The sequence below is a fragment of the Tiliqua scincoides genome, chromosome 2 (assembly GCF_035046505.1).
Source record: "Tiliqua scincoides isolate rTilSci1 chromosome 2, rTilSci1.hap2, whole genome shotgun sequence".
NCBI classification, from domain to species: domain Eukaryota; kingdom Metazoa; phylum Chordata; class Lepidosauria; order Squamata; family Scincidae; genus Tiliqua; species Tiliqua scincoides.
This window is the reverse complement of record NC_089822.1, coordinates 134,439,433-134,451,883: the sequence shown is the minus strand read 5'-3', so window position 1 is coordinate 134,451,883 and position 12,451 is coordinate 134,439,433. Positions and strand designations below refer to the sequence as shown.

The 12,451-nt window shown below is 43.4% G+C and overlaps 1 protein-coding gene across 4 annotated transcripts in view; it reads left to right on the top strand.

Annotated features, from left to right (window-relative positions):
* BAZ2A (bromodomain adjacent to zinc finger domain 2A) overlaps positions 1-12,451 on the top strand; it is a 69,526-nt gene that overhangs the window by 35,896 nt on the left and 21,179 nt on the right. For 3 of the 4 annotated variants that reach the window (XM_066614291.1, XM_066614293.1, XM_066614290.1), the window contains exons 6-15: positions 1,096-1,293; positions 1,398-1,458; positions 2,490-2,598; positions 3,536-3,637; positions 4,548-4,758; positions 6,145-6,206; positions 6,923-7,003; positions 7,101-7,331; positions 7,971-8,225; positions 10,259-10,473. In XM_066614291.1, coding sequence (XP_066470388.1) covers positions 1,096-1,293; positions 1,398-1,458; positions 2,490-2,598; positions 3,536-3,637; positions 4,548-4,758; positions 6,145-6,206; positions 6,923-7,003; positions 7,101-7,331; positions 7,971-8,225; positions 10,259-10,473 — 1,525 coding nt within the window. The remainder of the gene's footprint in view (positions 1-1,095; positions 1,294-1,397; positions 1,459-2,489; positions 2,599-3,535; positions 3,638-4,547; positions 4,759-6,144; positions 6,207-6,922; positions 7,004-7,100; positions 7,332-7,970; positions 8,226-10,258; positions 10,474-12,451) is intronic. The other variant, XM_066614294.1, reaches the window with a different exon arrangement.

Sequence of the window (12,451 nt, the reverse complement as noted above, 5' to 3'; positions counted from 1 at the left end):
GCTCCCTGAGGCTTGGAACGTTTGCTAAAAGCGGGCGCAAAGCACTGCCATTTTGCAGGAGGTGCTTTGTGCCTGCTTTTAGCGAACGTTCCAAGCCTCGGGGAGCGCTGCGCAGGGCTCACCGCAGCTCCTGCTGCAAGCCTGCCTACGTAGTGAGTGCAAAGCACCCCCCTCGCCCCCCCTTAGCGACACAATCCTGGGGATCGCGTTTCTGCCCTAGCCCCTCCCCCACAAGAACTTACTGGGGGAGTAAAGCTCCCTCAGAGTTTTAGAACCTTTGCATTAGGGTAAAGCATTAGTGTGAACCGTTACTGGAAAGCCTGGAGTATATGCTGCAGACTTACCTTAATCAGCTTTTGCAGTTAGCCATTATAACCTCTATAACCTGTGCATCCTTGAGAGAAGCTTAAGCTCGAATGCATATTGACAGCACCAGTGTGTCTCACACTTGGTCCATTTAGAATAATGGACCAGGAGGAATACAACCATACCCTACTAGGGTCTGCTAACACTTGTCTGTTGGTTAAGTCCATCAACCTGTCCATATCCAAGGAGCTGGGTTGGGGTTTCCTGCCTTGGGAGTAGCTAGTTGGAAAAGGAGAATTTTGATACCCCTGAATTCCATACAAGAGGAGGGATGAATTCCATACAAGAGGAGGGATGAATTGAGAAGGTGTGTGTTTTGTTCTAGCTTGTGCGTTACTTTGATACCCTTCTGGACTCTGGAGCAGTGTTCCCTGTAAAGGGTCTGCAGACCCCTCCAGCAACTGCATGGTATCATAACTGCTCATGATGCCACATTATGTAATCACCAAATGTTCGAGTTGCTGAGCTCTGTTCTTAGTGGAACTTGGCAGGGAGTTGCTCAGCTGAGCACCTTAGAGGGGAACACTGCCCTGGAGGTGAACAAAGGAATGACCTCTAAATCTAGTTAGGAAAAAAAATTTAGGTTGCTTGTGGTAGTCTGCATGTGGATTAATAAAGATGATAACACACACACCGCCCCAGCCTTTCTGGTTGGTCTATACTTTTCTAGGCTGTGTGTATTTTTTCCTTTGCAATTCCATTTACCCATCTCTCCTCCCTATATTTTAGACAGCAACCTGGAACTGACAGGTGTGAGTGAAGTTGGGCAAGAGGGCACAGAGTTTCTGGATTCACAAACACCACTTGAACCTGAGACTCTAGATACTCCTGAGGAAGAGGTCACCAACAGGAGCTGCCTGGAGGATCCTGCACCCATGGTTAACGGGGACAACAAAGAGGCCTCAACACTCAGTGTGTCAGCAAAAAGTAAATAGACCCATTTTCTCAGGTTTCCCAGCTGTATTGGCTTTATTTAAAGTGTTAGTCAGCAGCTGGCAGTGTTGGTAATAGTTGTGTTTTTTTTTAATAAGGTGATGCTCCGAGAAGACGGATAGCCACAGCAGATGAGGTGCGCTACCCCTTGAAGCATGGGTAAGTAGTGTCGTTTGTTACAAGGCATGACATCACTACACTTAGGAGCTTTTATTTTGAAAGTGGACTGATAGCTCCATTTACTAAAGGGGGGAGTCATTTCAGAGGTTTATATAATTATTCATGGTATGGATAAAGTAGATAGAGAAATCTTTCAGTCTCTTTTGCAACACTAGAACTAGGGGTCATCCAATAAAACTGATTGGTGGGAGATCTAGTATGGATAAATGGGAGTACTACTTTGTGTGCAGATTGCTAATCTGTGAAAGTTGCTGCCTCAAGATGTAATGGTGGCCACTACTTGGATGACTTTAAAAGGGGTTAAGTAAAATTTGTAGAGGATAGTGAACATGAAGCTATTTTCAGTTGAGTCAGACCTCTGGTACATCTAGCTCAGTATTGTATTTACTGACTAGTCTCAAACGGGTCATTCTTAGCCCTGTGTAGAGAGGCCAGGGATTGAACCTTCTTTACACAAAGTACATTGGGCCCTCCTTATCAATGGGCTCAGCATCCACAGATTTGAATATCTGTGGATGCCAAGCCTGCTGCTAGAGGACCTCCTCAGGTCTCAGAAATCCTCCCTGATGCAACTGGAAGGCCAGGTATGGCCCCTAGGTAAGCAGTCGTGGTGCTGTGTGGACCCCCCTGCGAATATCATTATCTGTGGAATTTGGAATAGACCCCCCCTGCAGGTACCAAGGGCCCATTGTATGTACTTTACCGCTGGCCCCTCCCCAGGCTATGGCTACTTAGTCATGATGAACTCCAAGTTCAGAGGCAGCATGCTTCCAAATACCACCTGCAGGTGAGCAACAGTGGAAGAGGAGTATTTGTTTGGCCACTGGTGTAATAGGATGCTAAATAAGAACAGCCCTGCTGGATCACACCCACCTCATGTTCTACTCGATGCTATGCATTTCTTTTTTGTGATGGTTCTAATCCAGGTACAGTATCTAGCTGGATGAGAATGTAGATGATTGCAGATGAGACTGCAGTTGTTAGTTTTAACAAACCATTTTCATGTTCAGTTGGCGAAGGGAGGTGCGCATAAAGAAGGGCAGTAGCCGCTGGCAGGGAGAGACTTGGTACTACGGACCCTGTGGCAAGAGGATGAAGCAGTTTCCAGAAGTGATAAAGGTAAAATGTGCTGCCCAGAAAGTGATCATTGGTAATTGGAGGATCTCAGTTGCTTCACCAGTTGATGTTTCATCTTGCATTAGAGACTTGAGATGTTTGACTACTCGCTTTACCTAGCAAAAGTGGTATTGCCATTTCCTGGCCCAGAAACAATTCCTGTTTCTTTCTCAGTGACAGGGTGAGGAGATCTACAGTAGTGGTTCCTCTTGACTTGGAGCTGCAAAAATTCAGTTACTTGCCGTAGCTACCAGGTTCCAGATTACCCTACAGTAAGTGGTAGGGGAGGTAGCTTGATTTATGTTGGAAGGGAAGCAAACAAGTGTTCCCACAGAATGTCTCCCTGCCCTGAAACTGCTGAGGAACTTTCTCCCAGTCAGTCGTGGTAGTTGCAATTCGGTATCAAAATGATATAGGAGAGTGACAACTAATGTACTGTTTCTAAAGTATAGGGAAATGTAAAAAAAGTAAAGAGCAGCTGTTCAGTTTCCTGTTTGTTTATATTCAGTTGTCTTCCATCTCAAACTGCAGTCCCTCATATCCTAAGGCTCTTTTATTCCTTTAGCTTATTCCTCAGACCTGACTCAGAGTAGCCCCTGCCATTCTTCCTTTGACAACAGCAGTAGCAGCTATTGACTGTGTCAGTTAGTATCTGCTAGTGGTATCCTGTTTGGAGCTTCCCCCCAGAAATAAAATCCGGTTCACGTTCTTAGTGCATTTGCATAACAAGAGGCTAGAATTGTCGATATAGTAGGACCTACCACAAGACAACTTCCAACATATATATCTTGGTCTGCACTCTCCCTGCCATGAAGCTGATCCGGATTTTACCTTCAGTGGGCATTGTGTCCATGTCAGAAAGAACCTGTCCTTCAGAAAGAGGTTGGATCCTACACAGTGTCTCTTTGGCTCACATTCTGGTGACTTACTCTCCTTCTAGTACCTGAGCAGAAACACTGTGCAGAATGTCCGTCGCGAACACTTCAGTTTCAGTCCCCGGATGCCAGTGGGAGACTTCTTTGAAGAACGGGACACACCTGAGGTGAGTATTTGTGCAAAGCTGGGAGATTTTTCAGGGACTACTGGCATCAAGCCCCTTTGCAACTGACCTACCACTGTGATCACATGTGCAAGTGACAGCAGCTACCTCAGGGGATACAGAAGTGCAGATGAGATTTTACAAGGGGTCATTCATGCAGGGTTGCTGCTTTGTTTCAGTAAAGAGTCATTTCTTAAGACATCGGTGCAAGAGCAGGTGGCAGTACTAATCATTTGAATAGTGCTTTCTGAGTGTGCAAGCACATGTATTATTATCACATTATCTTAATGCTATTTCTGGAACAACCCTGAAAAGTAACTAGTGTTATCCCCATGTTGCAGCTGGTGAGCTGAGGCTGAGAGAAAGTGGTTTGGCAAAGTCCACTTAGAGATTTCATGGAAGAGGCAAAATTCAGATCAGGGTACCCCTGATTTATAGTTCAGTCTTTTAGCCCCTTTGCTAGTATTGTTGTGTTTGTTGTGGCATGGTTAGCTATGCAAAGTGTGTAGCATCCTAACAGGCTTTGTGAGCTTGTCTTTCTTTGACATTGGTTACTATTTTATTATTCATTTATATCCTACCCTTTCACCAGGAGACTCAGGGTGACCTATACCATTGCTCCCCCCTTATCCTCACAGCACCCCTACAAGGTAGGTTAGGCTGCAAGAAGGTGACTGGCATGAGGTCACTTTCTGAAGTTATGATTGAGTGGGGATTTGAATCTGAATTTTCCTGGTCCTAGACAGACACTCTTAACTGTAAACCATAGTTCATGTTCTGTTGTTGGGAGCTGTGGCACTTCTGGGAACAGGGGAACTGGGTCATGAAGGATTGCTTCAAGCCCTGACAGGAATTGGAGGTGGTAGACAGAGGCTCCACGTCTATGTGTAGTATCTTTTTCTTCCTCTCGCAGGGCCTGCAGTGGGTCAAGTTGACATCCGAGGAAATCCCTTCACGTATCCAGGCCATCACAGGCAAGCGTGGCCGACCTCGCAATACTGAGAAAGCCAAGGCTAAGGAAATGCCCAAGGTGAAACGGGGCCGGGGCCGGCCTCCCAAAGTGAAAGTTCCTGACCTGCTGAGCAAGACAGATGCCCGAGTCCTGAAACGATTGGAAGCCCAAGGTATCAGCCAGACAAGCCTTTCCTGCATGCCTTCTGCCTTCACAAGAAAAAGCTTTAGATTGTGGTAGGAGTTGTTTGTCAGTCTGAGGTAGGGCTGTTTAGTCTGTATGCCAAGAAAATTCAATTTTTGCTCTCTAAATAAATGAAGCAAAGCAATGAGATGCATGCAAATCTGCTTATTTTGCATAAACCTCCATTTGCATGCTCTTTCTGGAAACTAATGTTTGAGTTTTTGCAAAATTTGGAATTTCTTGTCAAGGAGCGGTGTGGCAGCAGGAAGAGAGGAACGGATAAGCAAGGGGCAGTAAGAGTATATAGGTAAGAACATGATTGGAGACTGTGAGGGGAGGGGCAGGTAGCCAAATGGTGCATAGGAGCTCTGCCTCTGAGACTGGAAATTTTTGCAGTTAGTTTTCCTTTGTGTCTCCACAACTGTGAGAGCGAGAAACTCCTGTTTAAAAAATAAAACAAAAACTTATTCAGGAATACACATAAGGGTCTGTTTGAATTGCACACATGAAATCTTTAAAAACAAACTACTGGTTTTAAGGCTCTGGGTCTGCCGAGTCAGACCTGGCTCATTGCAGGTTGTTTTCCGTGTAGTTGCATTGCAATCCAGCTGGGATGCTGAGTTTTCAGGATGTCTCATGTTCCCCTGTAGCTAACAAATGTTAGGCTATGCCATTTCCTGGCTATCCTGAATACTGCCTTGTGAAGTAGAGGGAGAGAAGCTCTGGGGAAGGGGTGGCATCACTGATTTTATTCTGATGCTGACAGGCTGTGGTTAGTCTTTTCTTAGTTTCCTTTACCATCTACGCATGGCAGAAGTCATTTGTCTTTCACACTATGTTTTTGCACATATTTTGACATTCAATCCATAAAGAACGTCCTAGAGAAGAGGATCTTTGAACAGCCATGGCTTTATTGAACAGCTCTAAGAGACCCTGCAGTCAACATGGTGTTGGGCTAAACCCAACTTCATAAACTGCCCTGGTAGCCAGGTCTTTCCGTAGCTTGTTCTTCTTGAGTTAGTGATCCCTACAAATCACAACAACATTTATCCCTACAGCTAACAAAAGGGGACATTGTCTTATATGTGGCCAGATTTTGCAAACTTTTTTGCTCCCCAGAGCTAATGAAGCAGATATCAAACCAAGATTGGGTATACATGAATGTGTGTTCTCAGGGTTGGAATAGTAATGCCATCAGTTTTGGGAAATCAATAACAGCTTTGACTACTGAGATTGGCCAACGTTTTGAGACATTTTTATGGAGCGTTCTGCCCTATATCTACCTTCCTGTGAATCATGAAGGTGCTGTTGGGTATGAAATGCTGGGCTGGTAATTCTTTCCTCATTTTCCATTTGTCCCATTTGTTGCTTGCAGAGGTTCTCAGTGATGAAGATAAGATGAAGATGAGCAAAATCAAGAAGAAAATGAAGCAAAAGGTACATTCAGTAAAACAGAACAGTGTGTTCTGGGTTAGGTAGACTTATGGTACTGGGAGTGGAGTGCTTTGGGAGTAAAAGGAATGTTTCCTGAGTTGGGTTGGGCATATCCTTAATGTATTATGCTGGTAGGGCTGTGTATACTTGAAGGCAAACACTTCAGAATTCTGCACCAAGGAAATGCAAGTCTAAAATCTGCTTTCTACTCTTCTCTCCGCTACTTGCATTTTAAAAGAATCGATAATTTTTTAAGGAAAACTTAGAAGAGTCGAATGAAGAAAGTGATGCGAGTTTGGTGGTACATAAGGATAGCCAAGCAAAGACTAGAATTTCCTGTCTTTGTATACTAATACTGTAAAATGTTTTTAGTTTCTTTTTCTGCAGCCATGAGGGATAGGAACTTTTAGTCAAAATGAATATTGTTGGAATGCAAGATATAGTGCTATGTTATTGAAGTCCACAATTTGATTTACCAAAAAATCAAGCAGAGTGTGAATCAGTATAGTCCGTATAGCAGGTTGGGGGGGGGGGGAGAAGAATTGTGGGGGTCTGTAGGAAAGTAAGTTCCCAGTTATCAGCAGTTTAAGTACCTTCAGTAAAGGTTTTGGGAACTATTGTAAAGCTGGAGTAATTTTGTGTTTTTCTTCAAGTCTTTTCTCTTGAAGATTTTCTCCTATATTCTGGTTAACAGAGTTCATGTTTGGTTCACTTTCTAGGTACAAAATAAACAGAAGCAGGAAGCCAAAGTGCTCAAATCCAAGGAGGCCAAGCCTAAGGAGGGGAAAAAGAAGCCTAAGGTGGGTCATGATCTTAAAAGATTAGGTTAGGAAGCAGTGACCAGGTCTAGGCATGTAGTTCTGTATCTTGACACTTTACCCTTTTCCCTTGGTAAAGAAGGAGAACAACAAGAAACCAGACAAGAATAAGCCAGAGAAAGCAGAGAAGGTGAAAGTGAAGGAAAAGGTGAAGCCCAAGGAAAAGAAAGTGGCAGCACCAGCCAAAGTTCCTCGGAAAGTAGACAAGAATCTCCTAGCGCAGCGGCGTCAGGAAGAACGGCAGCGGCAGCTGATGATCCTGGAAGAGATGAAGAAGCCCACTGAGGACATGTGTCTAGGGGACCACCAGGTGGGCTACACTGGGGTTGGGGGACTGCGGGTGTGTGTGCCTATCTTTGTAAAGGAGCTATTAGTCTCTAGGAACAGCTGAAGATTTGCTGCAAGTTCTTGAGTGTGGTTCTAGAAGGTTTGGAGCAGGAAGGACAAGCAACACTGTGTTGCTCAGTACTTCTTTCAGTTGTTAGTGGATAAAGTCACTGATGTGCCTAGAAATATTTTGAACCTTGATGTGTGTTAGAATTCTGTTCCCACAGTAAATTTATGCTTACTTATCTCATATTTTTTATTCTGCTCTAAGAGCCTGGTTTTCAGTGAACTTGAAATGTTTTGGCAACAGCTAGGGAAATGAAGAAATTGGCAGAAGAGCTAAATTGAACTGCTTAAGTCTGACTGGGACAGTCTCCATTCATGTTGAACAGGTTTGGTCTACCCAGGTGTTCGAATATATTTTAAAGCTGCATATCTGTCTTTGGGAAGTTGGCTGGCTGCTCTGATGCTTTCCAGTAACATTGGAAAAAAATTGTGTTCTTTGTCCTATCTCATTGACCACTGTTTTGTTAGTTGAGTTTCTGTCCAAGTCCGTATAGCAGTATGGGCAGAGTTTGTCATAAGTTCATGCTGTCTGTACTGTTATTTCTATGTTTCCCAGCCTCTGCCAGAGTTTTCTCGCATCCCTGGACTGGTTCTGCCAAGCCATGCCTTCTCGGACTGCTTAGCCATTGTGGAGTTCCTACACAGCAATGGCAAGGTGCTGGGCTTTGATGTTGCCAGGGAGATTCCTAGTCTGAGCACCATGCAGGAAGGGCTCTTCAATGTAGGCGACAGTTTGGGTGAAGTGCTAGACCTCCTAGTGAAGCTGATGAGGGTTGCACTCTATGACCCTGGACTGCCTTCATGCTGCCAGGTAGGACCACCTGTGCATCTGCTATGTCATGTCAATTTGCAAGTCTGGATACGAGTAAGCATGCAGAAGGCCTGATATAGAACTTGTATGGATGTTGACTAGAACCGTTTAATCTACTGTCCTCACGGCTGTGCATACTTGTGGCAAAATAGTTAAAATTGCATGCTGCTGCAGTCCAAAATCCGCCATCAACCCAAGCTGAATAAACTGCTATAATTCCTCTTATTTTGCAAAAATCTGGCTTTGTTGGTTGAAAGGAAGGCAATGAGCTGTGCAAAGCACTGAAACTCCAACTGTTGGAGATCTTATTCAGCAACCCCTCTGGTTTGGAAATATTGTGAGGCTTTGCCTACACTTTCCATATATGTGAAAGCTGTAAAGGCTAAAAAATACTGTTACCTTTTTGTGTTTTTAACTGAAAGCTGAATTACCATGTACTGCGTCCGATACCGCATTATACATATTTCCTGTGGAATTACTGCATACATATATCAATGATTATTTTGTTGTGGTGGTGATGGTTTTGTATTTATTCTGTGGGCAAGAGGCAGACTGAGACTGCTGGTCCTAAATTCCAGTAGGGGGAGGAACTTCTTACACTAATAGAGATTCTTGGTCAGTGTATACATAGACCTAGCCTATGTGCTTAAACCAAGCACTAGGGTGTACCTGGATCCCTCTCACATTAAGGTAGTATGTGAGGAATCCTATTGAGAAATTGCAGAACAGGTAACAAAGGTACCAACCCTATCCACATTTTCAGGGCTGATGCAGCTGTGCCAGTGGGGCATGTGCTGCAAACTGCAGTGGGGAGCGCAGTTACAGAGGCCTCTTCAAGGTAAGGGAACATTTATTCCCTTACCTTGGGTCTGCATTGCAGTTGTATCAGTGCTGGCAAGGGGAGTTGATGTGGATTGGAACAAATGAATAGGTCCTAATCAAAGATGATGAAGAAGATTTATTTACTGCTTTTCAACAAAAGTTGACAGAGAAAATCAAATAACCAATTGGCTTCCAATAACCAATTGGCTTCCTGTCCCCAAAAGGTTCACATCTTTGAAAAAGTGCAGACCACCACCAGCAAATAGCCACAAGAACAGACCCTGTGCTGGGGGTGACAGAATTCAGTCTGTGATTCTATTTTATTAAAATAAATGGAGCAAGTCATATACTTTCTGTTTATGTCACTAAAGTCCCAGGGACAGCATACATACAGGCCACAATTTTGTATTTCTTGGGCTTGTGACACCATTTATATTTTTAAAAAAGACACTTTTTGTCAAAAGTGACTTTTTGTCACTTCTCACAGCTTTGTATTTCTTCCCATTAACTCAATCCCATCATCTATCTCTGAATATCTCATGAGTTTTACCCAGAACAATATAAATTTGTGCCTAAAAGTGCAGACCACAAGGAAATCATATCTCTTTGCCGAGCAAAATTTAATTGTGCAGTTGGGATAAATCCTGGAAATTGAACATTTTTGCCTAGCCTGCCCTTTGTGATTAATATGCCTCTGCTAATCACTGTTCTGAAAAATCTTCCCACTATAACCTGGGGATTCCACACATAACCACTTGGAATGTCTGTCTTAGCTTCACCACGGCTATTGTGATATTACCAGGCACTGTCCATACACTTTCAAGGGTGACTATGCAGCCCTAATAGCTTATTTTGTGTATTTGAGGTGTAGTTTTGTTTCAATAAAAGTTGCAGCTCTCAGGATGCTGACTAAAGCCTGTTCAATGCCAGATGAGTATTCCCAGCTCAGGCTAAATTCCTCACCATTGTTGTGTAGTGTAGTTTGTGATAGAAAATCTGACCGAGCAGGCCATCACTTGTACTATTTGGATTGCAGAGTTCATTATTTTGTTTAGTGTGCTTGACAGATAAATTCTTGTTTTGGTGGTAAGGGGTGACAATTTCTTAACTATTTCTGTTTTGTGTTCTTCACCTCTCCCTACCTCTGGTGTGGAAGAATTGGGGCAATAACCTGTCAGTGTGCGATTATTCTCTTTGCTTTGTCCTGGCAGTCGCTGAAGATCCTTGGTGAGAAACTATCTGAGATCAGCCTGAACCGTGACACTGTGTCGGAGGTCCTTCGCTGCTTTCTCATGGCCTATGGGGCAGATAAGAGCCTGTGTGACAGCCTGCGTACTAAGCCTTTCCAAGCACTGCCTCCAGACAAAAAAGCTACTGTGCTAGCCTTTCTGGTCAACGAGCTCAACAGCAGTGCCCTTATCATCAAGTGAGTGTTGATGGGCCAGGAGATTTCCTGTTTTGTTTGCCTAATGACATTTACACAGCAATCTGACTCTAATATGGAGACATGGCTGGGTAGATTGTACATCCCAAGATGCTGTTGATGTAACAGAAAGGCAAAAGGGGGAGATTCAGCATGCCTTAAGCCTGTGTTTAATGAAAGTTGAGCCAAAATCCCAGCATGCATTATTTCTGTAAAAAAACAAAATTGCTCTGCCTTTCTCCCTTTCGAGGATTCAAGTTAGGTCACATGTATCACACAACCACAATTTAAAAATTCAAGAAGAGTAATTAAAATGCAATCAACACAAATGGCAAAATCATCAGAGGCACTAACAAAAATCAAGAGAATTCAGGAAAAGCCATGTTTAACAAAATGTCATGGCATGGAGGGTGACAGATGTGCATTTATAATGGAGGGAATTCCAGATACTGAGGGCCACTACTGAGAAGGCCATTTTTCCTTCTCGGTAGAGAAGGTGAAAAAACCTTTTCTATGCTTATCAGTAGAGGTGTTTGTATCTAGTAAGACAGGATTATACCCAAGTCTTACTGAATACAATGAGCTTGCTTACAATTCACATAAATAACACTATTTCGAAACACCTCCTTTCAGTGGCAAGAACTCAGAGCATACTCTCTCCACTGATCAATGGGAGTATCCATTAGATGCCTTACAGTGACTTGGGGGGCACACATGGATGGATGCTCATTTATACATAGGCACATATATTAGCACAGCAGAAGCACAAAACTTTAGGGTGCTTTAACTACTTATTGTATGAGTACTAAGGGACAGAGCATCAGTTGGCTTGGTGAGCCCCCCCCCCCCCCAAGATTGATGCCTGTCCTCAGCTAGTGTCTGACCTGGCACACCTTGCTATGAGAACTAGTTGCACCACATTTTTATCAGATTATGGTCCCAGAATAATTTCCATTTGAATGTAAACAAAACTGATTTTGGTGCACCAGGTTCTCCAAGTAACCTCAGAAGTATATAACTTAGATTGCACTCAGAATTCCACATTTTAAAGAGTACCAAATGGAAAATTGATCACTTTGTTCAGGAGCGCCTGGGAATAATAAGTTGTAATATGCGACCAAACTGGGGCCCCACATGTGTTTTCCCTATATATGTTTAGGATTTATGCTTGAGAAGGAACCACAGCTTAGTGGTAGTGTCACAATTATCACCCAAGGAGTCAGGGAGAAATTAGGGGAAATTCCCAAACCTTGGCAGGATGCAACCCATACCCTCTTCCACCAGCCTCATCCACCTAACCCTTGAGAATAATGTAGCCCCTTATAATAAAATAAGCACCCAGATTTTTTTGAACTACATTCCCTTGGTCAATCACATGTGTTGCACTTAATCTTCAAAATAGAAGAATTTTATTATAAAAAAAGTTAGTCTTTATGGGAGTTCTACTTGCTCCATAAACATTAGTACATGCATTTACAATAGCATACCAAAATAAGAAAGCTTAGCTAGTTTACCTAACAGGAGACTAAGAGTTACCAACATTGCAGGCCAGTCAGCCGCATAATACTCATTCTAGCATGCTCCAGCACAAGGACTGCTAACCCCAGCTTCCTTCCTCTGTTCCCTTTTTTATGAACCTACATCCAGGTTTTATACTCCAAATTACTAATGAACTACACCTGGACAATCTCAGGTCTTCTGCCTAGCAACCAACTTAAAACTTCTTAAAGGAAAAGGCAACTTGCCCAACCCCATGATAGGTAGAGCACATATTTGCATGCAGAATGTTTGCCTCAATAATTGGCATCTCCAGGAAGGGCAGAGGAAAATTCCTGTTTGAATCCCTGGAGAGCTACTGCCAGCTGTACTGCCCTCTAAACAGATCAGTGATCTGACTCTATGTGAAGTAACTGCCTATGATTCTAATCTCTGTATCTGTCATAAGGAAATGAGGGACTTGGTTTACTCCTGTCAGATTTTG